The 27,024-nt window shown below is 35.7% G+C and overlaps 1 protein-coding gene across 3 annotated transcripts in view; it reads left to right on the plus strand.

Annotated features, from left to right (window-relative positions):
• Positions 1-27,024, plus strand: part of Hasp (Hig-anchoring scaffold protein) — a 208,180-nt gene that overhangs the window by 161,441 nt on the left and 19,715 nt on the right. For 2 of the 3 annotated variants that reach the window (XM_090404813.1, XM_090404815.1), the window contains exons 11-18: positions 5,482-5,691; positions 11,601-11,795; positions 13,544-13,759; positions 18,194-18,529; positions 20,712-20,981; positions 25,767-25,940; positions 26,236-26,373; positions 26,616-26,789. In XM_090404813.1, the coding sequence (XP_090260939.1) occupies positions 5,482-5,691; positions 11,601-11,795; positions 13,544-13,759; positions 18,194-18,529; positions 20,712-20,981; positions 25,767-25,940; positions 26,236-26,373; positions 26,616-26,789 (1,713 nt within the window). The remainder of the gene's footprint in view (positions 1-5,481; positions 5,692-11,600; positions 11,796-13,543; positions 13,760-18,193; positions 18,530-20,711; positions 20,982-25,766; positions 25,941-26,235; positions 26,374-26,615; positions 26,790-27,024) is intronic. The other variant, XM_090404814.1, reaches the window with a different exon arrangement.

The raw sequence follows: 27,024 nt of genomic DNA on the forward strand, positions 1-27,024 counted from the left end.
AAGCTAATGATTAGTTTCATTGAAAAACTAATACATCAAACATTTCAATATTTTCCATTCATATCTTTTGAAATATAAATATTCAGTATGATGAATGGATTTGTTTGTCGCCTCGAATTTTCCCAGTGGTGTCCTTTAACCTGTATTATATATCTAGCTTTAGCATTCGGCTCAATTATTTCTCCTTTCCATACTAATACACACAAGTCAAGATCGGTTTTTCATGTATTAGAATGGAAAGAAACATATAAATACAAAATAAGAATAATAAATAAAACATCATTTCAATTCACAGAAGTATTTTTATCTAATTTTGCTTAAAATGAAATTATTTACGAGAATGTTTATTGATGAAAATCAGCGCTATTTAAAAGTATTGTTCATTTCCGTAATAAAATTCCAATTATTCATCTAAATGGTATAAAGTGAGATTTAGAAATGTTCGTGATTTATTTACATTAATCTAAATGATATTGCAGCCCAAAAGAGAGTTCAGAATACTGACTTCCCCCCCCCCCTCAAGAATTGATTGCTCTTTATTTCCGTCATAAACATTAGCTCCGGTACAGTGAAACTCTCATTTCAGTTCCATTAACACACAGAAAAGCTTCAATAAACGTTAACAGTGCAATAATGCACACATAAAAGATCCATTTCGTCTATCATTCGCTCTGCAGTTAATAATAGAATTTCCTTTGACAACTTTCATTCTTTTTTGTGTTTTTACTTTACTGTTATATAACAAGTTTCATAATATATATTATTTCTTTCTGATTTATAGAAATAAATATTATTGATATGTGAGATAAATAAAGGTGTGGGAGATTGCTGTTGAAAATAAACGATAAATTCATAATAACATTCAATTCTCTAAGATTATATATTAGAAAGCCAGAATAAGCTAATTTTATGTTCAACTTCCTATCCTTCGTTTTCATAATTTAGGGTTAGCTTGATGTGATTGGTTACCTCATAAAGATTGCTTGGTGAATGCGGTTCAGAAATTGAAGGCAGCGTCAATTTCTGATTGAAGCTGCCTTCAATCAGAAGGCAGCTTATATTCTAAACAGAGTTTAGAATAAGCGTACAAAGTTATTAAAAGCTAAGAGTAATTGCTATTCAAGAATAAACTCTGAGTTAGGTGAATTATTACTGAACCTTCAGATTAGATTTGTACATGGTTAAGTAGAATATTCTCTCTTTCACGATCGAAGTCTGCTTATATAAAGGAAGGAATATAAATTACTATTTAGGCATCAGATGCTGACGATCATGCATTGACATATTTTAAGATATATCTAATAATGCTAAATATCGTTGATATATTTTGAGATGGGATATTGCAATAAACTAAAATATTTGATGACATATCATAGAAAGCACAAATTTTGATACGTGACGTCACGATATATTATAAGCAGTACTTACTATAATTATGTACTTGGGCAAGTCAGAACAAAAAAAAAGTATCAGCAATTTTATATCTATATCGAATAGCTCCACTGCATAAATCACTCACGGTAATCATGAAATGGCATTGTTTATGTGCTTCATTGTAAGCTTGCTGAATTATCCGCGTGAATATAACGATTACGTTAGCGATATGCAATATAAAAAACAAACAATAGTAAAGGGAAATGAAAACAGAACCGTATAAATACTCTTTATCTTTACAAGTTATGTTTTCATTTTCAAATCTCGCTTCGTGTAACGGTCCGATTGTATTATCAAAATACGAATGAGATATTCATTACAAAATACTGTATGTGGTTTTATATTAAATAATTTATTTTCTCTTACCTAATTTTAGGTGGACTTTCAATTCTGATGTCTATTAATCACATTAGTATGAATGCCTCCGAAAGCACTTTAGTCGAACAAATTCAGTAAAGATTTCAAAAACTGGCTCAACAAGTATTTTCTAAATAACTGCTGGATAGACAAAAGCTGTTTCGATATCTGCAAATTCCCCTTTGAACCGATATCATGAGGAATATGATGCGGTAGATACATAACTGGTGTGGAAACAGATCTATTGACCGCTAATGTTTGGAGTGTTCGTAAAGAAAAACGTACAAATCATAGGATTCAGGGAGAATGGTCACAGTTTATGGGATTCACATAAACCATTCTTTTGAATATTATGAGATGATACAGTTATACATTCTGTATTGATATTATATTCAATTTAAATTGAATTAGGGATGCTATTTTGATTTCTCTTCAACTTAAGAACTGATAAATATCGTTTACTGAGAACTGCGGACAACTAAAAATTAATATATTCTGGTACCAGATTCTCTCTCTCTCTCTCTCTTTCACTTGGAGAGAGGTAGTGTGTGAGTGGCAGAAGAGAAGGAAGGATCTCTGATTATGTTACTTAGCCGACAATATTTTCTCGGGTTTTTGAAAACAAAATATCACCCAGATTTGTTTTTCTTAATGCAGTTTATGAACACGTCAATAGGAGTAATAATAGTTTATATATATATATATATATATACATATATATATATATATATATATATATATATATATATATACATATATATATATATATATATATATATATATATATATATATATATATATATATATATATATATATAGATAGATAGAATATCAGTTTAATAAAGAAACAAATTATATATCTTCAAGTAGCATATTATCATCATAAACCATAATATATTATTTTAATAATAATAATTTTGTTATTAAATAAAATAATATATTTCATTTATATTATAAAAGCAAGATTATTAAAATTACTATTCGCTTTTTGTGAAACTTGTTCGCTTGAGGGGGAGGATTAGTTTATTACGTAACCCTTTGAGGAGAGCGGGGAGTTTATTGTTCGACAAATCGTGGTAGTGGAAGAGGAGGGTCAAAAACAACAAAAAAAAGCAAAGTATCCTTACGTAATTAATGAATGAGTCCACATCTGAAAGACCTTATTAAAGAGCTTTGCATTTTAAAGTCCAGTTTTATAAAAAAAAAATCTAAAAATTTTTTGTCAAATTACAAAAAAAAAAAAAAAAGAAAGTGAAATATTCAAATGTCTTCTTTATGTTTTTTTTTTTAAATTACAAAATAGCTAAATTTAAATATTCCTGTTTTTAAAATAAAATGTAAGTTATTTTGAGTGTAGTATATTTAATAATAATAATAACAAAAAAAACGAACCAGTACAGATTAATGGATATTATACAGAATGTATATTATATTGTGGTGCTGCATTTGATAACTTGTGTAGTATTAGCTTGCCAGACGTCCCGTATTTTAGGTCGAATTTTGCTGTCCCGTATTGTACTTGTAGGGACAGCTTTTAATGTCCCGTATTTTAATGAAAAGATAAAATTATAAATATTATGTTAGGCAATTATAATGTTCAATATTCTTTTCGAATAATCCAACTTAAATTCATAGAAATTAATTTAATTTGGATTTAAGCCATAAAAACGGACAATTCGAGGAAATTAATTGTGTTTACAGTTTAATGCGGCGACATCCCCTTTCATCGATCGCTTTTTTTTATTTAGTATAAGCATTTTATTTATAATTCTGTACAGATATATTGCATTTGTTTATTTTCAAACAGTTCTTATTTGGACATTGTACAGATTACAGTACGTGGATGCTATTTAAATAATTATCAAAAAATAATATCTCGCCTTTCTCGAATGTGCGATATTTGGTTAATACATAAAATATATAATTAAAGGTAAATTAATTTTCTTTATGAATCAATTAAATTTTGTTTCTTTCCTTAAGCCTTAACAATGTCAAAACGAAAGTGCGTTTTTAACGATGATGATTCGAAAGAAACATAACGACAAAGTTGAATACAAAATCGGTGGACGAACGTTTAGCATTGCACATGGAGGACCATCGGATATTACACAACACATTAACACAAACTGAGCATTTCGAGTTCCAGTTCCAAAAGTATTGATTCTGTAATACAATTTTCAGAATATAACATAAAATACAATACGATACAAATTTCCCAGGAACGTAGGGATGTTTGATGATTTCCTCTTTTTCCAGAATGCGCACGCCCCCCCCCCCCAGCTGTGGGTGGCCGTCCTTTGTCCTTTACCACTCTCTAGTAATATTCTAAACCAGTTTGTTACATAGGTTCAGGTCTATTGAACCCCTTATATTGGGTGTATCGCTCTGGTCCCCACTTCATGCTACGTTCGCCTCAAGCTAACAGATCATCTGATTTTGGCCAAAAGAGAAAATCATCAAACATCCCTACGTTCGCACTTCCAGGGAATGCAACACGCTTAATCATAAACGTAATCTTAATCTCACCTTAATGCGTTATGAAACACGTGACAAAGCACACTGCGCATGTGACACTGAAGATAGTCGATATAAATGACATTATTGTTCTCTCTAACTGATGTGAAGTCCTAATTCATTTCCCTTCAGACTATCACTCATTTGAGTCCTTCAAAGATCACGTGAGAGGAATAGCACTACGACAACGATAAAGCAGTCCCGAAGCTGACTGCATCATTTTGGAATGGACTTCTTTCATAGCGGGATTTTTATCCCAGTGTGTTCGACATCTATCGCAACAGATCTGCATCATTGTTGTAAGTAATACAATTATCACCATACGATCCCTTTAAATATAAAGGGCTCGTATAGTGATAAATGTTATGCTTTTAGTTGTTCATCTGATATTGTAGTACATACACTGACGAGTCAAAATATTACGATTACCCAGTCTGTTTTCGGCCAATCAGACTTCACGATTACCACTGCGCTGCCTTATCGTAAACAGGAAGATGGTGATGGAGTTCTGATATTGAGATTGTTCTCATGGACATCACAGAATATTTTCATCCCCGATGAAAATACCATGACCGTGGTGTTTTCATTGTTTGAGGGATTGTTTCGGACTAGGCATTCGCCTAATAATAACAATGTGGGCCCTATGGATGATCTGGACTCATTCAACAAGGCAACGTTCCGTGTCACAAGGTTCACATTGTGCAAACGTGGTTTGAAGAGCACATGCGAGTTTCGATGTGCTCTCTTGGACGCCTGATTTTTATCCAACCGAACATTTGTGGGATCATGTGGACAGCAGCATACGCCAGTGCCTTTCATGGTCGCTGACCTCCGGAAGATATTTCTAGTTATTCTAGAGTACCCTAGGTCACCTCTCGTAGTCTAGTGGAATCAATGCCAAGACGGAGACAGTCGTTATTTCGGTCGAAAGAGACTCAGCATGCTAGTAGGTAGGTTATAATGTTTTGGCTCATGAGTATGTGTGTATTATATTGAAGAAAGAGCTTAAAAGGATTGGTCTTGATGGTTGTTAATCGATTTACTATTATTATTGTTTTAATATATTTATTGTAGTGTTAACTAGAAGTGAACAGTGCAGTACGATATGAGTATGGTCTGTCATTGTTAAGCCTAACATGTTTACCTTTCCAGAACAGTTTCAACAATTGAAAATAGTTCCTTCCGTTGCAGACCCCTGTCGGCCGATTCCTGAAGCTGCATGGATGGAGGTAGAGATCGTAAAACTCGGGCGAGGCAACGACACCATTCCTCATGGAACTATCATAAACGTGACCTGCACTAGAGGCTATCGTCTTAACATCGGCAACAGGACAGCCAGGTGTGTGCGAGGGAGGTGGAAACCCCGGGATCCAGAGTGCGTGACGTGTACGTAGCCCCGTGTCGGCAACCATGGAAGTAAAGTTCACCTTGTCACGCATATGTCTTTCTTGTTTCGTTTACCGCGTGTCCTTAAGGTCATTTACTATAATTCTCTGATCACTGCTAAGCAATTTATTCAAGGAGGGGAGAGTATAGGCCTTGGGGGGATACCAATTAGCATAATTTCATAATAATTTCATTATTAAAATCGTAATGCGCAGAAATAAGCTTAAAGATAATCTGAAAGCATAAAAAAACCAAAAGAAAAAAAATCTGAAAATCTGTGGAATTAAATCTATTAATAAACATGATTCCAGTACCTATTTCAATAGCTGCCTGTATAACCTTGAGGTAACATTCTAGTTTAAAATACTAGAAACTCCAGAAGAAAGATCATTATAGGTTCGATTTCAGTTACTAACTAGATGGACTTTTTTTTTTTTTGATAATAAACAGACATGAGAGATGGATAGAGGAAATGCTTATTTCATTATTTGATGGTATGAATATTCACCGTATTAAACTACAACTATTGGCAATGCATTTGACCGATTTGCTTGTTATGGGCAACTGGGGCAGCGTCAAGGACCAGATCCAGCCGCATTACACTAAGGTGCCAAAATAGAAGAAACTAATTTACGTTTTGAGAGACGGAGAGGCTAAGGTTTTGATGAAATTGATTAAGGTCCGATAGGGATGAAAAATACGGAAAAGAACAGTATTCCCCTTATCGCAGTAAGGGAAATTGATACACTTTAATATCAATGAATTTCCGAAGTTGAGTCCTAACCACTCTAACATCTTAATCATCAAGACAGAAACCGTGATTGTCTCTAATTACATGATCTATTTTAATTACAACCATTGTTTTGCGAACTCTCTTTTCCTCTACCCTTTTGAAATCTTTCAGCGTTGTGACTCAAGTCAAGCAACCGAGTCAAAGACGTTGCCAACGGTTATAGCAATGAAGTGTCATTCAGGAATATGAAAAATCGAATGGATTCAATTCCACTGATTTTATGGACTTTTTAGAGTAAATGTTAGTTTTCCCTAATATTTCTTCCACGGCTTTCGTTTTATTTATTTATTTATTTTGTTTTTGCCTACACTATGAACTAATCACATGGTATTTGAGAATGACTTTCCACTTGCCATTGACCATTCACTCACTTACGAGGGCTCTGTAGGTTATTCTGAAAACAGCATCCCAAAGGCATTTTCTGTTTCATAATTTTCCGATATAAAAAATTCCTTTTTTGTATAATCAGGGTATGCTGAAAGCGAATATGAGTAAGCAGATGTGATGGGTTCATCGTAGTGGTCTGTAAAAATTGACTTTAATCTTTTTTTCTATAATATGATAGGATTCTGTAAAATTATGTTTAAAACTTGCATGCGTGGAGATCAAAATTTAAAAAAAAAAGAAACCAAAACCATTTGCGCTATCTGTTGGCCAAGTCGTGAACTATGCTTAAATTATAATAATATTTATATCTGAATACACACGTAAATCATCCTTTGTGAGTCAATCGCTAAAACCATTATTCATTTTCGTACTCAGGTAAGTGGTAAAAAAAAAAAAAAAAAAAAAAAATATATATATATATATATATATGTATATGTATGTAAAGGATCATAAGCATATAGGAAAGTCCTCGGTTTTTTTTCTTTGAAAAGTGTAAAGAAATGCAAACATTGGTAAATAACTTCAAAATAAAACTATTGTCTTTTTGCATAACATTTGGAGGATTATTATTAAATTTATATTTCTTTAGAGCAACAATATTGTTTAAAGATGCTAACATTTCCACAACCTTCAATTCTGCAATGTTTTATGGAAAACAATACGGAAAAAGCAACGGGTCTCGCGATGTACAGTGTTTCACTTTAATTCAATAAATCGATTGGCTTTCAGTAACCGATATAAATGGGATCACCCAATGCTATTTTCATTTACATTCAAAATGCTACTGGAAGTCGAGTTTCCTGTCAAGCAATCAGACTACAAGTATGATTTGTTCAACGGTTTTTGATTTCCGGAAGGGCTTCTTGACGAAACATCATATGCAAGTGTAAGGCTAAAGAACCTACCAGTGTTGAGCCAATCTCCCCCCCCCCCGCCTCCAAAAAGTCACATGCATTGACCAACAATGTCACCTTCAAAAGCATACCCCAATTGAAGGTTAGTTGCACTGACTCAACAAGGATTTTATACACGAATCCATAAAATTCCAGTTAATGGAAAAACTAGGACCTGGCGACAACTTCCAGCAAGATTGTATGATGCCATCTGTAAAGTATGGTGGTGAATATGTGTCAGAGAGGAGAGGATATGTAAATTTTTCAGGTTACCTTATTTTTGGCGTTTGTACAATGACCAAAGCACTATACTGTGACATCGTAAATTAAACAGAATTTCCTGGGTCCTATGATGAAGGAGTTTACACGTCTCAAGAGGTTAATTAGTAATTAGCGCATTAAGGAAAGTAAGATCTACATTCTTGTTTCTACTCGAACTGAGATAAACGTTGATTCAGAATTCAACTGCATATTCATTTGTATGATACTAGTTTCCGGATTTAGGACATCTTGAACATCGCTGAATTCTTTTAATAAATTCTTTTATTAAAAGAATCAGAATTCTTTTAATAAAATCATACTCAAATGTTAGGCAACCGAGTCAGCGTCGCTTATCGTGTCCAACAAGCTATTTCTTCTTAAATGTAATAAGGCGTAGTTTTATTTCTTGTGCTGTGACGAAAGAGTCCATAAGAAATAGACTCGTTTGCATAACACACAAGATGGAAGTGGAACTTATTGATAAACATAGGATTCACTAAAAGTTTCCTAATTAGCATAAAATTGCAAATATTTGTGTTCCTAAGTACAAACATTATTTCATTACACAATCCAGAAGCCATGATGAGTGTTATAAAGATTTTTGTTCACAAATAATAAATATTTTTCTGTATTCCGAATGTTCCTCTTCATAACTTATACTGTATACACTATGTTGACAAAAGTATTTGGACACTTAATTATAGTCAAAAAATGCGTTTAATTATATTTCAAATTACATCTTAGTGGGACCATCTTTGGCCAGAATGATAGCAACTACCCTTAGGGATATGCTTTCAACCAATTTCTGATACATTGCAAGAGAAATATTGTTTTATTCCTCATGCAAAGCCACCTCCCATTGTTGACGCTGATGACGGCCGCTGTGGTTCGGAGCGAATTTGGCAATTCGTCCCAAAGATGTTCTATTTGATTGAGGTCTGGTCTGAGCCGGCCAGTTCAACACTTCAACGTTGTTTTGTGGAAACCAGTCTCGGACACGCTGTGTAGCATGATGTAGAGCATTGTCGTGCTGAAACATGCAAGGGTCACTGCCGAAGTACTTCCACAGTGTCGGAAGCATGAAGTTATCCTGGATGTTCAGGTAGCTATCAGACATTATGGTTTTGGGTATGTTCACTAATGGACTAAACTCCCACCAAACTTGGCAGTTGGAATCATGCAATCCCGCCAGAACCGTTCCCCCAGATAATCTCCAGATCCAAACACGACCATCACAGTGAAACATTTGGAAGCGTGATTTATTGCTCCACAGAATCCTTTTCCAATCATCTACGGTCCAGAAACGGCGTGAAAGACACTATTGCAAACATCGTTCGGCGTTGAGGTGGGGGGGGGGTTAGCACCAGCTCTGCCGTGATAACCTAAGCCATGCAACCCTCTGTGGACAGGTGTAGTGCTCACAGATGTCCCTGCAGCATTTTCCAGGTTGACTGCAAGGTCCACTGCTGATGATCTGCTGGATGCTCGAACATTTCGAAGCAGAGCTCATCAATCTCGGTCAATGAGTGTCGGTGGCCTCTCAGGCAGTTTCCTGAAAACAGCCTCGGAGGCCATCGACAACTATCACCTTTCAACGCTCTATCAACTGACACTGTCAACTTTTCATATACGAATGATATAAGCAACGATGGATTTCGGTATACTAAGGCAGGTAGTAATGTCACGGACAGGAAGACCACTGACGTCACAACCTACTACCATTCCACGTTGGAAGTATGTCAATTCAGTTGAACGTGTCATCTTGACATCAAGGATAGTGCAAATGCAGCACATCCTGCTTTTTATTATTAGACTCACGCAGACAACTCCTGAATATTTGCATGTGCTAGGATCCGAAATTTGCATTGCACGTAAGGTGTCCAAATACTTTTGTCAACATAGTGTACATTAGACTATTAGTGACATACATGCATTGGTAGTTTATTTTAAATCAATATTGTTACGAAAGAGTCAACTATTTCTCTCCCTCTCTAAGATTTTCAAATAAAGATCAAATACGAGTATTTTCACTTGACACAAAATAATTCTAAATTCTAACTTACAAATAAATGCCACAAAGTTATTTCTACAATTCATATCTTTCAATTAACTTTCTTCTCATACACTTCATTGACCCTTAAATCATTTTAAATAAAAATCTTTATTTCATTGAATGTAATTAATAAATCAAAATTCCCTTATTCAGAGATTTTAGTCATGACATGATTATTAGCACCAAATTAAAATACATTTGGAATTTTACTCCATTCTAGTCTTTACTGTGAGTTCAGGACTACGTTGATATTCAATTCTGCACTCTTGGAAATGACTGAATATTAGTTGAGCTGATTTTTATTATAGCTTTATGTCCTATTAACAATATTTATATCTCAAATATTTTGTAAAGAGAGGCGAGGATATGCACTGAAATCTTTTTTTTTAATCAAGAATGTTGTGCCATGAAATTGCGACAAGCTACTTCGGCGAACTCCTCCATAATACTTAGTGCAGCAAACATAATAAAAGAATTAAATCTATCTCGCTCTTCATTTCAGTACGCAACAAATTATGCGTACTTTGATCCATTATCATCTCATCATTTTTTTTTTTTTTGACTGCCTGGTCCTTACTGATGACAGCTGGCAATTCGTGAATGAATCATCCTAAGATGAGAATCGTGCTAACCCCACTCTTGCTATGGAAATAAAGGAACCATTAACTTTTGTAACTGACGTTTTGCCAGAGAATTTCTAACACTTCATCAGCTAAATTTTAACAAACATTTTAAACAGACAATTAAATGAAACAATTTTTTGGTTTCTGTCTGAATAAAAAGAGCCTCCGTAGCTCAGTCAGCATAGGCGTAGCCGTCTGGTCTGAAAGACCTGGGTTCAGAGGAACCTTTATCTGGTCTCTTTCGACGAAAGGTGAGTTGGCCGGTCTCATACCGAGATAGAGGGTTTTTTCACCTGGAAACTCTCGAGTTTTTTCGTCCCCCAAAACAGGCAAACCGCCCTCGTGAACACACATGGATTACAGTCATGAATACGCCCCAGCCATATGCCGGTTCCCTAGCTCGGATAAAATTGGGGGATTGGGGAAAGCAAGGGTGAACTACCCTGTAGAAATCACACCAGGAATACTTTGTGGGCAATGCCTACAAAGTCACCTATGGTTGGAAACGACTGAAAAGGAAAACCAGGGTCTGAATAAAGACTATGAAATTATATGTAGAAAGAAAGTGTAAAAAAATTAGGGGAAACCTCACATTTTAATTTTTATTAATCGTAGAGCATTTTATACCCGAATAACGCGCGCACACACACACACACACTTTGTGAAAAAGACTCTAATAGATCAATATTTTCTATTCCTAATGAACTAAAAAAACATTTCTTTTATATAAATCTGCTCTTGTTTGAAATAATTCTGGACATTATAGTTTTTCAAAGCAATCAATATTTTTGTTAAACTTCTTTAAAAAAAATAATAAAAAAATAACTTAGCGTCCACTTTGTCATATAATTTGCTTATGATAATAATACCCAATGATGCAGCTTTCTCTTCTTTAACAGTGCCATGCGAAATCCCCCCGATACAGAATGGAGTCTATCACCATTTCCAGTTGGCAGTTCAGGAATTTAGTACCGTACCACACGGGGAACTAGTAACACTCACTTGCGTCCCTGGTTTCCAGTTGATGGGACCAGAATCCTTAAGGTGCTGGTATGGTGACTGGGCTGTCGATAGTTTACCTGAATGTGTTCCACGTAAGTATTCTCAACTTTGTTTTTCTCCTTTTAAAGAAAACGGTCAATACGAAAAGGATAAACTAGTAATGGTTTGTTATAGAAAATGTATTTAATTAATATGTAAGAATTTCAAAGTTATGAAGTTTGGTTTATTGCTGTTGTATCTACGCAATCTCATGGTATACTCCAAGAAAATAATAAGTAGGATTACGAACACAAGATGATGGCACGTAAATGAAAGGTCAGTTTATCGTTATTGTTTCGTAACCTCGTGATATCTTTGATGACAATATTAATATTTAATTTGCATGTAAAAACTTAATATTTAATATCGCTGTAGCCGATGATATTTTCCTGCATTATGCAAATTTCAATTCTGAAAAAAAAAAAAAAAAAAAAACCTACTTTCAGTTAGAGTACGTGGAACAGTTCAGTCCATCCTCTATAATTAAGTTACAGACGATTGACTGCGGAAGATTGCAAACACTTCGTCGGTGGCCATCCAGGAGTTGTTTACAATATTTCGGTCTTCTGAGTTGGAAAATTCTGGATTCGAATCCCGTTCTAGGACGCAAAGAACCTTTATAAGGGCATTTCAACTGAAAATGAGTTAGTGGAGTTTTGTAAAAGGGTTCCCCCGCTCCCAGAAATCGAGTGTTTTATCTCTCAAAACATGCAAATTGGCACACGCAATTTGCAGTCATAAATTTTATTCCCATCAGAGCCATACTTGATTCCTCTTCAATTCATAATAACCCAACCCAACTCTGTCTCTCGCATTATTTGTGAGTCAGAACTGTTGAGATCTAATTAGGGATTTCCACACTAGAAAAAAGTGAGAATTGTTCGATAAAATAACTAAATATCACTTTGATATCTAGTTCTTTTAACATGGAAGTGATACAAAAATACTGCCGTCTATGTTTAATGGTTTGTGTAAATCCCACGAAAGGTTGGAAGTGATAATTCTAATATAATTAGAATTATCAATGAATTATATTGGAATTATCACTTCCCGATAACACGTAAGAAATGATCTTGTAAACAAGGAAAATATATTTTGTCTAATTTTTCCATTAAAATGATCTCATTGAAACAAAAGAAAAAATCCGACTGTCTTAATTACAAAATTTCAAATTTTAGTCCTTATAAGGACTGGCTTAAAGGGACGAAACAAGAATGTTTTCATCTTCCCCGTTATCTGTAGAGGACAGTGTAGGGATAAGGTGTTATTGAGCTATTAAAGCTCTGAGCATGACAAAAAGGTAACAGCAATAGCCGAGCCTCAGTTAGAACTTCATTGGCTACAGCATTGCCATCCATTACCCTCCCTGGATATCCGTTTTAGTCGCCTCGTACGAGATGCATGAGCTACATTGGGGCTATTCTCGTTCAAAATTTCAAATTTCTTCTACCTTTATACTAAACAATAAAAGTTATATTAATAATAAAAAGGTGTGTTAAGTAAACTTTACACTGATAAGTCGAATAAAATGTAATGCTTTTTCTATTCTATGATTTTCTTTTTATATAATAAAATCACTTGATGGCTTTACTTCTTCGAAGATTTTATTCGAATTTTGGTTGATCTTTAGCTAAAGTTTAAAATTTATTATTTTTGAGAGCTAGCTTGCATTTAATAATATTTTTTATTTGTTAAAAAGACACCATAAACTTACTAATATAAATCAGTTTTAAAAATGACGAGTCGAAATTACAACAACAAATGTTTTTTAAATTTTTGTTTTTTTTAATTTTAATTCAAGGTCCTTGTGAACTCCCGATGATTTCCAATGGTTACTACCTAAGCGGATACAGAGCAGGATTGACGATTTCTCACGGATCGTCGATAGATTACGAATGCAAACCAGAACACATCAAAGTTGCAGCGGAACCTATTAGGTGTGCGGAAGGTCAACTTCGTCCTGTACCTCCGGGATGTCAACACCAATCCATCAGAGTGGTGACTGTTGCAGGACCTGGTAAGGTATCGAACGCTATCATTCCACTAAATCCGTTAGGGAGCGTAATATGAAGAATAGTTAAACATTTAGAAATTAGCTTTCTGCTATTACTAAATTTAGCTGGAAAATCTACTCATGGTTATCATTGTGCTGCGAGGCACACTCAACTATTTATTTACTGTTTCCTTTTCTTTTTTTTTAATGTCTGATACCATCAGTAGGCTTATGCCAAAAATTCTTCCGCAGTTTTCTTCCAGATAATTTTCATTTTTCAAGTTTTCTTTTCAACCTAGTTCAGATTAAAAAAAAAAAAAAAAGTCCGTGTAACCTATTTCAGGTTATACGGACAAACAAAAGTATCTTCACTGAGTTACTTGCATATGGAGGCAGATGACTTTGCGTCAAACTGTCCTAGTATCCTATAATGTACAGCATAGCATAGCACCCTTTCTTTCAAGTGTATACTGCAATGCATTACGCAAAGGATCACTACTCAGACAGATTTGAGCATTAATTGAAGAGACTCGTGGAGATATTGAGAGCTAAATCAATGTCCTATGAAATTAACAAATGAATGTATACTACCATATTTTTAAAGCATTCTAGATTATAGTTTTAATTTTATTTTTTAGCTTGGTTACAAAGTAAATGATAAAATTTGATTTTGACAGGATATACAAAATACTCGTTAACATTTTTATGTTAGCACAAATTTTCTATAAAAGTAACGAACTGATGTACCACCAAAAGACAGGCCTACCCCAGTCATACGAGACGTCAGGTTCCAGACCATCTTCGTATAGCGAATGATTGCTTTTTTTTTTCTTTTCCACTTTTAGATCTATGTAATGGTTTAATAACTTTTTTGAGCAGTCATATACATTTGTAAATGATCCAAGTAAAGGATTTATTTACATGAGATACGCAAACGAACATTTAGAATAATTTTCGCAAAAGAACCAGTTATTCTGAATAGCTTGGCTTAAGCCAGCTTGGTTACAAAGTAAGTTAAATAATTTGATTTCTCCAGAGTATGACCATAGAGCAGTGGTTCCACGAACTGGTTACAAGTGTTCCGCTGGTGAAAGATGTCACATGACACAGTTCTGAGTGTAATTGGCTACTCTGATCCTAACCACTGAAGACCGCTATGCGCCTTGACTTTTAAACCAACAGACTGGTAAGCTCTATTAAAGGATTTGTTACCCTTCCAAAGAAAATAAACCGAAATATTATATCTACGCACGCTGCTTTTTTCAAAGAGAATCTCTGTTTCAGAAACATTACCGACAATATTAAAACCTGTACTAGACCAACTTTTAAATATGGTGAATTACATCGTCAAAATCTTTAAAAGCACGCCTTTTTTTAAATAAAAAAAGAAAAAAAACTTTGCGTATCTATGGAAGCCAAGTACGAATCTTTGTTTTTGCACACTGAAATAAGATGGTTATCCAGGGGTAAAGTGCTGTTCCGAATTTTAGAATGAATCTAATATTAAGCCTTTTATTCAAAATGAAGTTGAAGATACTTTTGTTAACATGTCTTCCAAATGATATTTGGTGTGCTAAAATGGCATATTTAGCCGATGTTTTTAATTACTTAAATAGCGTTAATACAAGTATCCAAGAGAAAATGAAAATATTTTGACATCCACTAACAAATTGCCCGCTTTTCAGAAAAAAGTATCTCTTTGGAAAAACGCATATCAGAAAAAAATACAGTAGATATGTTTCCTTCGCTCCATAATAAAAATCTCGAGGGAATTATTTCCGTTATAACAGAACATTTAACAATACTCGAAGAAAAGATTTTAAGTTATTTTCCTTTTTTAAATACACACAATTATGACTGGATACGAAATCCATTTGGTACAGTGAATACATCGAGTTGAGAAATTTCGTTACAAGAAGAACAATTCGTTACCTTGTCAACGGATCGCACTCTAAAAACGAAATTCTGAAATAACTCTTGAGGAATTTTGGATTTTTGTCCAAGCCGAATACCCAGATCTCTCCACAAGGGCACTGAAAATTTTGTTACAGTTTTCGACATCATATTTGTGGGAGATCGGTTTCTCAATATTGACCAATATAAAAACTAAAAAGAGTGAAAGACCTACTAATATAGACAAAGAGATGAGAGTAGCTATATCACATATTAGACCTGATATTGCTGACATCTGAAAAAGCTGAAGCTCAAGTATCGAATTAAAATAAGTTCCATCTTTATAAACGGAAAGCCATTCACATTTTATGACCCTAATGCTTTTGGTGTTCCCCAAATTTTTCTTATAATCAAAAGTATTCCGTGACTTCGAAAAGGTTAAGAACCACTGCCTTAGAGCCGTAAATTTTTATGTTGATGAGCTTTATAACTTACTTTCTAACTAACTTACTAGGGCGGAGCCCCCACTCCCCCTAGTATATATATAATAACAGAGGATATCGTCAGATTAAATATAGTGGTGTAATAATATGGATATGCTTTTACTAAGATATTTGTAGTGGTGATGAAATGAACATGGAAGGTTAGTAAGATTCTAGACAGTTCTATGCTCTCAATGCTATAACAGTTTTTATAGGTAGCGTGATCATGTCGTGTTATACTGCAAGTACTGGGGCAACATCGTTTGAGGAAATGGGATTGAATCGGTTACATTGGCCCAGAACGGAATTCTGATCTAAATCCTACTATATCAAATCTGACGTTCTTATTCTTCACCTGGAAGTTTTTCATCTTTGAGTTGCATGTTCTTAATGGATGTTGACTTTGTGTGTGTGTGTGTGTGTGTGTGTGTGTGTGTGTGTGTGTGTGTGTGTGTGTGTGTGTGTGTGTGTGTGTGTGTGTGTGTGTGTGTGTGTGTGTGTGTGTGTGTGTTTTAACTAGAAACAACAAACAATGACTACTATATCTGAAAGGATGGAAATTTCTTACATGTTAAAGCAAAAGTTCATATTAAGAATAAAACACCACTATGACAATGCACCTGCACACTCCATTCGACTTGCGCTTCAGTATATTGTCTTAACATAATATTTGTTAACTGATATTTTATATTTTCTGTTAACATAAGAGAACTTCTAGGACACGTGTACATATGCAGAATATCTTTTCCCCTTAGGAATGGAACTAGCATATAAGAAATGCTATTTACCAACAGAGGTGACGCCTAAAAGTATAATTCGATTATTTATTTTTTTGAAAAAAAAAAAGAAGTAATTAAATGTTTGTGAATCAATTCCCGTTGCTTGATTACGTTCTCATCAACCCTAGCTGTATTTTATATGAACTTGTTGAATTCTCTCTCTCTCTCTCTCTCTCTCTCTCTCTCATTCTGTCTTTTTATGGCATATGTGTGTGTGTGTGTGTGTGTTGTGTTCCATTCCACTGTATATTTCGAAAGAAGGTCGTTCGACTCGGACTGTGAGCTGTTAAAGTTCCATTTTCCTTCTCTACTGCGTCTTTAGGGATTTCAACTTCTCTTCACGCTCGAAAACATTGCGCTTTTCTTATTAAGAATCTCACCAGCTTGCACATTTTCCCAAGTAAAATTCTTCTTTTGCGTCCCCAGACTTTTATCGCCATAAATCACGTGGCCTTACGCTTGGTAAGTTCCTTTCAATTTCCCCACCGGAGTATTAAACCTATCTAATGGCTCGAAATAGGTATTTAAACAAGGCCAAACTGCAGTTTATGTTAATCAGAAGGTATTTTAAAACTGCATCCGCCTATAGCACAATCGGGCTTCAAGCAGTCAGTTGGCGGTGACACATCGTCGGCTTCGGACATTTCGTAGCACACAAGTGGAAACCACTCCGAAATGTATATCTTTCAGCCCACTAACCCCGATAATGGAGTCAACGAATGCCAATGCAGTGATACTGTCCATAACTGCTGTGGGGGACACACGGGGGGGGGGGGGTCTGTTGTGACAGCTTCAAAGCCACCAGGAAAATGGTTAAGTTTGCATTCATTCTAGCATGGAAAGCGAAAAGAACCCCGCACATTGCAGGTACATTCGGTACAGTGAGTATAAAAGTTTTCACACTAAATAAATGTTCCATATCTCCTAAGTCAGACTGCACGCTTGAATTAAAATTTAGCTTATTCAGCGCCCTCTGTGATAAAGTAGAAAAACTCGCAAAAGTTGATAAATGCATTTTTGTTGTGCGAAGGTTTCGCCCTCTGGATAAGTGCGTTTTGAAGAATAGTTGGATTTTTTTTTCATATTATAATAATTTTTACGATATTTTTCTGCCATACAAGAAGTGTTTTAGAAGTTAACACGCTTCTAATTAATCTTCCTTCATAATTCTTAATTTTAATCAATAATAATTGTGTAACAAAAAAGTTCATTTGAATATTTTACCTTCGTATGAACAATAAAAATAAATAAATAAAAATCCTTTAGGTCTTCTTCGACAACTAATCTTCTGGATTATTTTTTAGATGGAGTTCAAGAAACGGAAGTACGTTTTCGACAACCGGAAGGAAGTGAAATCAGCGTTATTGACATTCCAGTTGGAGGAGGTCGTAGGTCTTGCGGATCTCCAGAACGTCAACAAAACACTCTTCTGTATCCTGCAAGAAGAGGACTTGTTCAGCCACCTAGTTTACGAGATGAAGACCCGAATATCAATAAGATGGCTTCGCTACAGCAATCCCGTTCTTTTCCGCACGGTACCGAAGTCCGGTTCAATTGTATTACTGGAATAACAGGAGAAAAGACCACGTGGAAAATTGTTTGTGAAGATGGCAACTGGGTAGGAGGAGCTTACAAGTGTGGTAAGTGTTTTATGCGCGCGAACACACACACACACACACACACACACACACACACACACACACACACACACACACACACACACACACACACACACACACACACACACACACACACACACACTATTTATATTTCATGTACTTGTGAAGGTGAGTAGTTGTATTCTTCTTGGAACTTTGTCTAGGCCATCTTTAATGATGACTTATATATAATCTAAGATCATTTACAGTTTACAAACAATTTCATGACTCATCGCTACTTTAGTTGTCTTAATCTTAATACAAATACTTTCTTAATACAGTTGCGCCAGCAAACTATAATCGTCTATTTGTATGCATGTAATAGAGATTCTCTATTACCTGCATACAAATACACGATTTACTTCAGATTTTTTTTTTACATTTATGGAAAAAGATGGTAGACATTCAAGAAGAGAGGGATCTTTTTTTTTTTTTTTTTGATGGGGGAATAGTTAATTTTTTTATTTTGATCTACAAATGCTTCCGCAACATATTTAGTAGAAAATAATTTTTTTGGTTGAAAAATCTTAGTTCGAATTCCGCATGAGAAACCTCTTTTACACATTATCAACTGGAGTAGGCAAATAGATTAGCAGTATTTTCTTATTTTCTCCTAAGAACACACGTTGATAATCATTATATGACACCAAAGAGCTCAACTTCAGGGTTAATCTATTACTGCTTATGCTTTATAATTGTGATTCCTATAAGATTTTCGTAATTAATGAATGGCAGGTTTAAGATCCACAAGATGGATGATCTTTGGCATTATTCTTGTGGTTCCTCTGAATGATAATGAACCGTACAAAGTGATACAAATACTTTTGGAGTATATTACTGGATACTTTTTCTATGCTTTAGCCAAGGTGATAAGACCCAAGGTGATAAGATCGATTTTCTGCAGTTTGCATTTTAAGCTTCTTTCTACACCTCTATAACGGCTCTTTTTATTTATTTCATTTATTTTCTAGTTGAATTATTAGCTATTTGGATTACTTTGTACAGAATGTAGAAATACTGTTTTTATTTAGTAACATTAAAAGAAATTTGGCCTTTTAGATGTTACTTAGCAGTCTTTAGTAACAATGCCCACAATAATAGAAATAAAACTTACTAAAATATAACAGACGTATATGTTTTACAAATTAATACACAATACAGAAGAATGTGTCTTAGATGAAATAAATAAAGCAAAAGAATTTTTAAAAAATTGGGGGGGGGGGGAGGATTTGTATAGTTACATTAGCAAGAGAATGATATGTGTTATTGTGAAAAATAATTCAGACAATAATAGTGACAAAAAGACCGCATAAAACTGAATTCGCTTGATATATTAAATGAACATAACATACCCAGTATTGAATTGGAAAATGCTTAACAAAAATTATGTTGGAAGGAAACTTCGAGTTTCTAGAGCAAGAAGCATCACTCTTCTTCTTCTAAGCGTTATTCCCGCTTCCTGTGGAGGGTCCGCGTGTTATTTAGATGCGACTTCTTTTAGTACTACTTCCAACCGACCCGTCGCCTGGTCTGCAGCTGGGGGAGGGATATATTTTTGACTGTAGAGGCGTATGTTCACGGGGCGGGTTTGCCTGCTTGCGGGATGAAAAACGCCAGATAAACTGGCGGAAAAAACCCTACTGACCGGCTAACTTGGCTATGCCTGAGGAAGATCCTCAAATTCTTCACGTTTAGAACGGGAATCGAACCTGGGACACTCCTTCCCCAGGCCTATGGTTGCGAAGCGCAAAGCCACTAGGCTAACCGCGGTCAGCAAGAAGCATCACTGATTTTCAGAAATAATGGACCTGTCGTGATATCCAGTAACATACAGGCACAAAGTCGATACATTCCAGATTTTCTTGAATTTTTTTGTAGTTGTATATGGATGTATAAAAAAGTACCAACATAGGACTTCTTCAAACAAATCAAGGATTCCTGTTGTTCATCTCTCTATGCCTGAAAAAACATTTTTTGAGACGGAAATGATGTCATTCATGTCATATTTGTATAAGTAAATATATAAAACGGTAAACAATTATGTAATTATATACCATACAAACTAAAATATATAAATAATAAATAAAAAATATAATGCTATACATATACATACATACATACATACATATATATATATATATATATATATAAATTTTATTTTTAGAAACTGAACAAGAGGCGCCACCTGCCGAAGATCGTCGTAATAAAACTTGCATTTTTCGAAACTCGGAACCGAACTTAGTTGCTTTTCATGGAGATCTAAAAATTACAGGGGAGGTGACGGAGTTTAAGCCTGGTACAGAACTTGTTTTCCGATGTCGAGACATCGGCAAATTCAGTTTTATCGGTAGCGTAAGACGACGATGTATCAATGGAGATTGGGATGGAGTTAAACCTTCTTGTTTTGGCCTTTCTCAGGAAAACGACTATGCACGTAAGTATTTTTACTATTTCGATTTTTAACTAATTTATTTTATTAAATTACAAGGATGTTTTAGACTACTTGATTTTAAAAAAACAAAACAACTATTATTTGAGTAATGCACAAAATAAATCAATTTTTTTTTCTATTGACAATTGACATTTATATCTTTAGGGGTGAAGCAATATGCTTTTCATATTCCCCGCTATCTGTTGCGGTTACAATGAGGGTAGAATTTATGAGCAGTTTGCTCGCCCTGATTGGGCATGGAGATTATGCATCGCTGCAGGAAGTTGGAATGACTTTTGGTCTTTTATATTTGAATATGTCCGTTGCCTCGTATGCTACAGCTTGTTGCACTAGATCATTGGGGTGTATGGACGTCTTTAGGAAGAACTTAGTTGCTAAAGATTGTAGGAAGGAGAAAATATAGGGAATGTTTGTATCTCTATGAAGTTGATTGTTTCTAACATACCACGGGGCGTTCAGAATCATTCTCAAGCACTTGTTCTGTACTTGTATTTTGATAATGTTAGTATTAGAGGTGTGGCTCCAGGCTGGAGAGGCGTAGGTGATTATAGGACGAATTGTCATCTGGTATAGCTGCAATTTGATTCTGTTACTTAGCTTGTTATTTCTATTTATTAGCGGATAGATCTGAGCGATGCCTTTGCGCACATAGACTTGATTTGTTGGTTGAAAGTTGAAAGTTAGCTTTCTGTCGAGCATTACACCCAGGTACTTTGTTTCTGTCTGTCAGGGAATTTTAGTATTGAATAGTAATACGTCTCTTGCAGGAGCTATTGGCCTTTTCGAGAAAAGAATGGCTAAGGTTTTTTTGGCGGTTGACTTCCAATCTCCATTTGGAGAACCAACCCTCCATCTTTAGAAGGTTTTCTTGAAGCTTTCTGGTAATGAAATGCGATCGGAGAGATCTGGTTAGTACTGCTGTATCATCCGCATACAGGGCCAGGATGGAAAACATCGGATTGTGCAGGATGTCCGACATGTATACAGAAAACAACAATGGATACAGTAGGAATCCCTGCGGCACTCCAGCCAAGATATGGCGCTGGGATGAGGTAGAACCATTGATTTTGACTCGTATTGATCTATTCTAAAGATATCATCGGATTAAATGAACCATTTTTAGTGAAATACCAGCTGAGATAAGTTTGTATAGCAGTCCGAAATGCCATATTTTGTCAAATGCTTTGGATAGGTCTAGGAAAAACAGCTCCTGTGAACTGGCGCCAGTTAAAGCTGGTGGTGATGTATTCCACAATTCTATGGATTTGTAAGGTAGTACTATGGTGCTGCTGAAAGCAGAACTGCTCTTTAGGAATGATGTCTAATTCGTTTACAGAGGCTTGAAGTCGAGAGAGGATGACCTTCTCCGCAACCTTACCCAGATTGGAGATGAGGCTGATTGGACGATAATAGTGGGGGAGGTGCGGGTCCTTACCTGGTTTATGAATTGGGATTATATCAGCCTGTTTCCAGATGGAAGGAAAATAGTGAAACCTTAAGATTGCATTAAAGATTATAGTCAAGTGCACTACAGCTTTACGGTGCAGTAGTTTGATCACCCTATTTGAGATACTGTCTGGTCCAGGAGCTTTATTGTTCTTTAGTTTTTTAATAATATCATATGTTTCAACAGGTGATGTGGGTGCAATATGGTCAGCACTGGTATCTGGAAGTTTTAATATGTGTCTGACCTGTCTGTGGATTTTATAGTGATTGAAATCTAAGTTGTCATATGAAGGTTTGCACTGCTCCTCTAGATTCTTTATTATGGCTTCTGCCTTGTCTACATCTGTCGAACTAGGCCCTGGTTAGAGATTATGGGGGAGGGGATCTGTTTTTATTTTTGATGTTTCTCAGTAAACTGATCCAGATAGAGTGATCAATAGGTGAGATAAAGGCTAACTTTTCATCCCAAACTTTGTTTCTGACTTTTAAGTGCATCTCTCACTGCCCCGTTCGATCTATTAAGAGCTGTTTTGTCCTGAGGTGCACGAATGTTACGAAATCTCTTTCTAGCAAACGACCTCGTTTATCCTCGGGCAAACGACCAGGCATGGGGGACAGATTTGTAGAAGGCGACAACCGTTATTACGAACTTAATTTGTTGGGTGAGGCTAGTCACTGCAGATTGCACATCTTCTGTGCATATGTGAGGGATAGGACCAATTTGATCCTTAAGTGCTTTAGACAATCTGTCCCACGATATGCATGAGTGAGAGGGAGGAGACAGGTATTCTTGTTCTCCCAGTTGTAGTAGAATTGGGTTGTGATCCGATGACAGCTCGTTTAGTGATTTAAGGCTGTACTGAAAAGTTTAATGTCTTGCAGGATAGCTATATCCAGGATGTCAGCAGTGCCTAACGTACTGAGATGAGTTGGTTCGGTAGGTCCAGCCACAACAGCATAGTTTGATCCTATGTAGTTGGAAAGGATGCAGCCATTCTTGTTGGTGGTTCTATAATTCCAAGCAGGGTGTTTGGAGTTTAAATCTCCAGCAATAATGATAGGTACTCTAACTCCTAAAATGGCATTTAGATCAGTGTGCAGTAGAGTTTTTAAGGGTGGATTGTAAGCTGAATAGATTTTCAATCTGCCGGTAGAGCTGGTTAAAACTTCCACCCCTGTAATTTCAAGGTTAGTGGTTGGTGGGTTGTTCAGAGAATGGTGCTTAGTATAATTTTTAATGAAGATAGCAGTGCCAGCGCCTCTGTAGTTGGATTTGTCATTTCTATACATGAGATAACCTTGTATTTTGGGACTGTCTGAGGGTCTAAGATGAGTTTCACCGATTAGTATAATATCTGGTTGGTATCTGTAGGTGAAATCTTGTAGCTCCAGAATTTTGTTCCTTAAGCCGTTTGCATTCCATGCAATGATCTGAAGGGAGGCTGGAATGAGTTTGTTTTTATTCATTTATGATTGCTGTGAGGATGGCCTGAGTTTCTCGTAAGAATCCTTTAGGTGATGTTGCTGAAGGGTTAGACAGGCTGAAATCTTGTAACATGTTAGCTACAGGGGCCGTAATAACTGCTGTCAGATTAGTAGGTGCTGTTGGCTGATTTTGTTCTGATGTTGGTTTGTTTGTGCGGGCCACATCAGCATAACTTCTTGTTTGCCTTTGGCTTCCACTGTCTTTGACGGTCACCGACTGTTGTTGCCGAGTCTCAGGTTGTGGAGGTGGAGCCTCAAGTGTTCTTTGACTACAGGAAGAGGGCGGTTTAGCTGTCTCCATCCGTCTGTTCTTTGGGTGCTGAGTACATCCCTTGTAGTTAGCTGGATGAGGGCCACCACAGTTGGCACATTTAGCCGAGGTAGTTTTTGGCTTTGTGCAGGTGTTCGTGGGGTGGTTCTTGGCACATTTCAGACATTTGTACTTTGCCTTGCAGAGCCTTTACGCATGGCCACATTTTTGGCATCTATGGCATTGACCAGTAGATGCCATTTTACGGAGTGGCTCTAAGGCAATCCGGAGTTCACATGCTGGTGTTAAATCATAGATATTCTTATAGGCTTTGTGGATTTCAACTAAGACCAGAGGCATAGGGGTTTTGTCTGCTCTAGTTATTCTGCTGATCTTAATAGGTGGCAGGTCCTGGTGGTGGAGGTCCGTCTCAATTTCATCTGTAGTTATATCCTCCATGACACCCCGCAGTACCACCTTCAGATTTTTCTCCGAATCAAGAGAATAGGTGTGGTATTGAATGCTAGAATCTAACACTTTGGTTAGTTTCCTGTAGTCTGTCACAGTAACTGGCTGAATTTTTATACCATCATCCGTGTTCTTGGCCGAGAGATACCGTATCTGTGAGTTTATCATGGTGGACCTTAAGTGTGTTCATCTTTTTCTTTTCCCGGAGGACTATCGGTGGAACCCTCTCTTTCGTGGCGGTCGAGGGATTGGAACTGGGAGTATCCCCACCCATACCAAAATCTATGGGAGGCTCTGTGTTAGCGGTTTTGAGCTTCTTGCGCACACGTACGTCTTCAAAGTCTGGAGGAGACTGCAACTGAGTAATGAGCTCCTCACTTGTATTGTCCGAGTTATCTTCTGTGACTGCAGAGGGTGGAAATGAGTCAAAAAGCTTAACATTTACCGGCCAGCCATCACTCAGCAGTTTTCTCAATCTGAGGAATTCATTATAAACCTCCTCGAAAATAGTCTCGTTTAGAGGTTTTGCCATGGTAATGAAGCGTTCGAGCAAATTACAATAATCCTGTGGATTGGATCTACTATCAAGTATGGTATATAATTTAGTATGCCCTGTGATTAGGCTTAGAAGATCGTTTCCGATGGAACTAAATGCTTGAATGGATCAAAATGGATCAAAATGCTTGATCAATATATGTGAACATAATACTCGTCACTAAAGCATAAATCGCTAAAAACATTATCAATCAGATTCGCAATTCACCATCAATAATACATGAAATTAACAAGCGAGCCGCCATCTTTTTCTTCATTTTTTTCTATTTTAAGAAAATCTTAATATATTTATGCATTATTTCAAATATACTGTATATTGATGTATAAATAAATTAATTAAATTATTTAATAAATTTCCATCAATCAATGAAAATATGTTTGAATTGGCATACTAAATACTTAAATTTAAATATATTTTAGCATTTATTACTGTTAAAATAAATAATAAAGAGAAATAGGATGAACGTGACATTGCTTTCTAGACTTGTGTGATTAAAACAAACAACATATTATTTCACGTGCAGCAATTATGATCAATGTTTGTTTACTGTACTACTTTTTAGTAGAGAAGCCACCAACCATCTTATTCAGGTACAATATTGGACCTATTGCTCAGACTAATGATGGGAAGTTGTTGGTATATCCGGGAACAGTTCTACACTTGGAATGTCTCTGGATTCGAAAATATGGAACCCCTCAATGGGAAGTCAGCCATTCATACCGGAAGTATCCTGAAGGTAAGATAATTATTGCAACGAATGAAAGTGCATCATTTAATATAGAAATGAAACAATTGCTAGTATTAACTGAATGGTTAGAAGACTGACATTGCACATTCGATAAAACTTCGCGGGTGGAACTCTAAGAAAAATGATATTGCAAATTTTCAACTAAATAAAAAGAAACATACCTATATAAGTTAGTATAGATTTTAATAAAATTTATATTCAGAATTTCTACTACAGTTTGGACTCTTGCAATTATTTTATGTGAAAAACAAAACAATAAATGTGATTGATTGTTCTCCTTCAGGATGGACAAACGAGGTTGGAAGAGATCCGCAACTGGAATACCGCCTGTCTATTTATCACACCGTAAAAGATGACTCCGGTAGATTTACGTGCCTTACACCTATGGGACATCGCCATTCCGTAGACATAATTGTGGCAGGTAAATATTTCTTTGCTGATATACCACAGAATGTATCCTTTGCTATATTTGTAAAACTTTTCTTACTGCCATAAGTTGAATTAAGTAGTTACTCATTTCGTATATTGCTGCTGTTCTGAAATACCAACATAATATTTTGAAAAGTGAATATAGCCAAATAATGCATTTAGGATTAGCAATATACCTTGTCATGTCTACACTAGCTCTGATCTATAGAAATTCTGTTGTTATTAATTTCACAGCTGTGGAATGCAAAGAACTTCCTAAAGTGCCAGGATTATACATCAGCAATATGAGTAAAAAAGTGGAAACCAAAGTAGTATTTTCGTGTTATGATGGACAAACCCTCGTTGGGAGTGAGCAAATAACATGCTTACCTTCGGGGAACTGGTCATCAGAGCCACCAGTCTGCAAAGGTGAGTAGAAGCATCTTAGAATAAAACATTCTAAGATGCTTTACTTGTTATTCTCACATTTAATGGGAGAATCTTGTATGATTTCAAACAGTGTGTCATTTTCGATATTCATTTGTCTTTCTCAAAAACTTATTATAATGCCTTTGTAATTTATTTATTTGTTTTTTTTTTTAAATCCGTGTATTCAACGAACAATGTTGCTCGATTCTTGATGAGTTGCAAGTTCCATATACAT

The sequence above is a fragment of the Typopeltis vanoorti genome, chromosome 15 (assembly GCF_054136105.1).
Source record: "Typopeltis vanoorti isolate ZY-2024b chromosome 15, IOZ_Tvanoo_1.0, whole genome shotgun sequence".
Classification (NCBI taxonomy): Eukaryota; Metazoa; Arthropoda; class Arachnida; order Uropygi; family Thelyphonidae; genus Typopeltis; species Typopeltis vanoorti.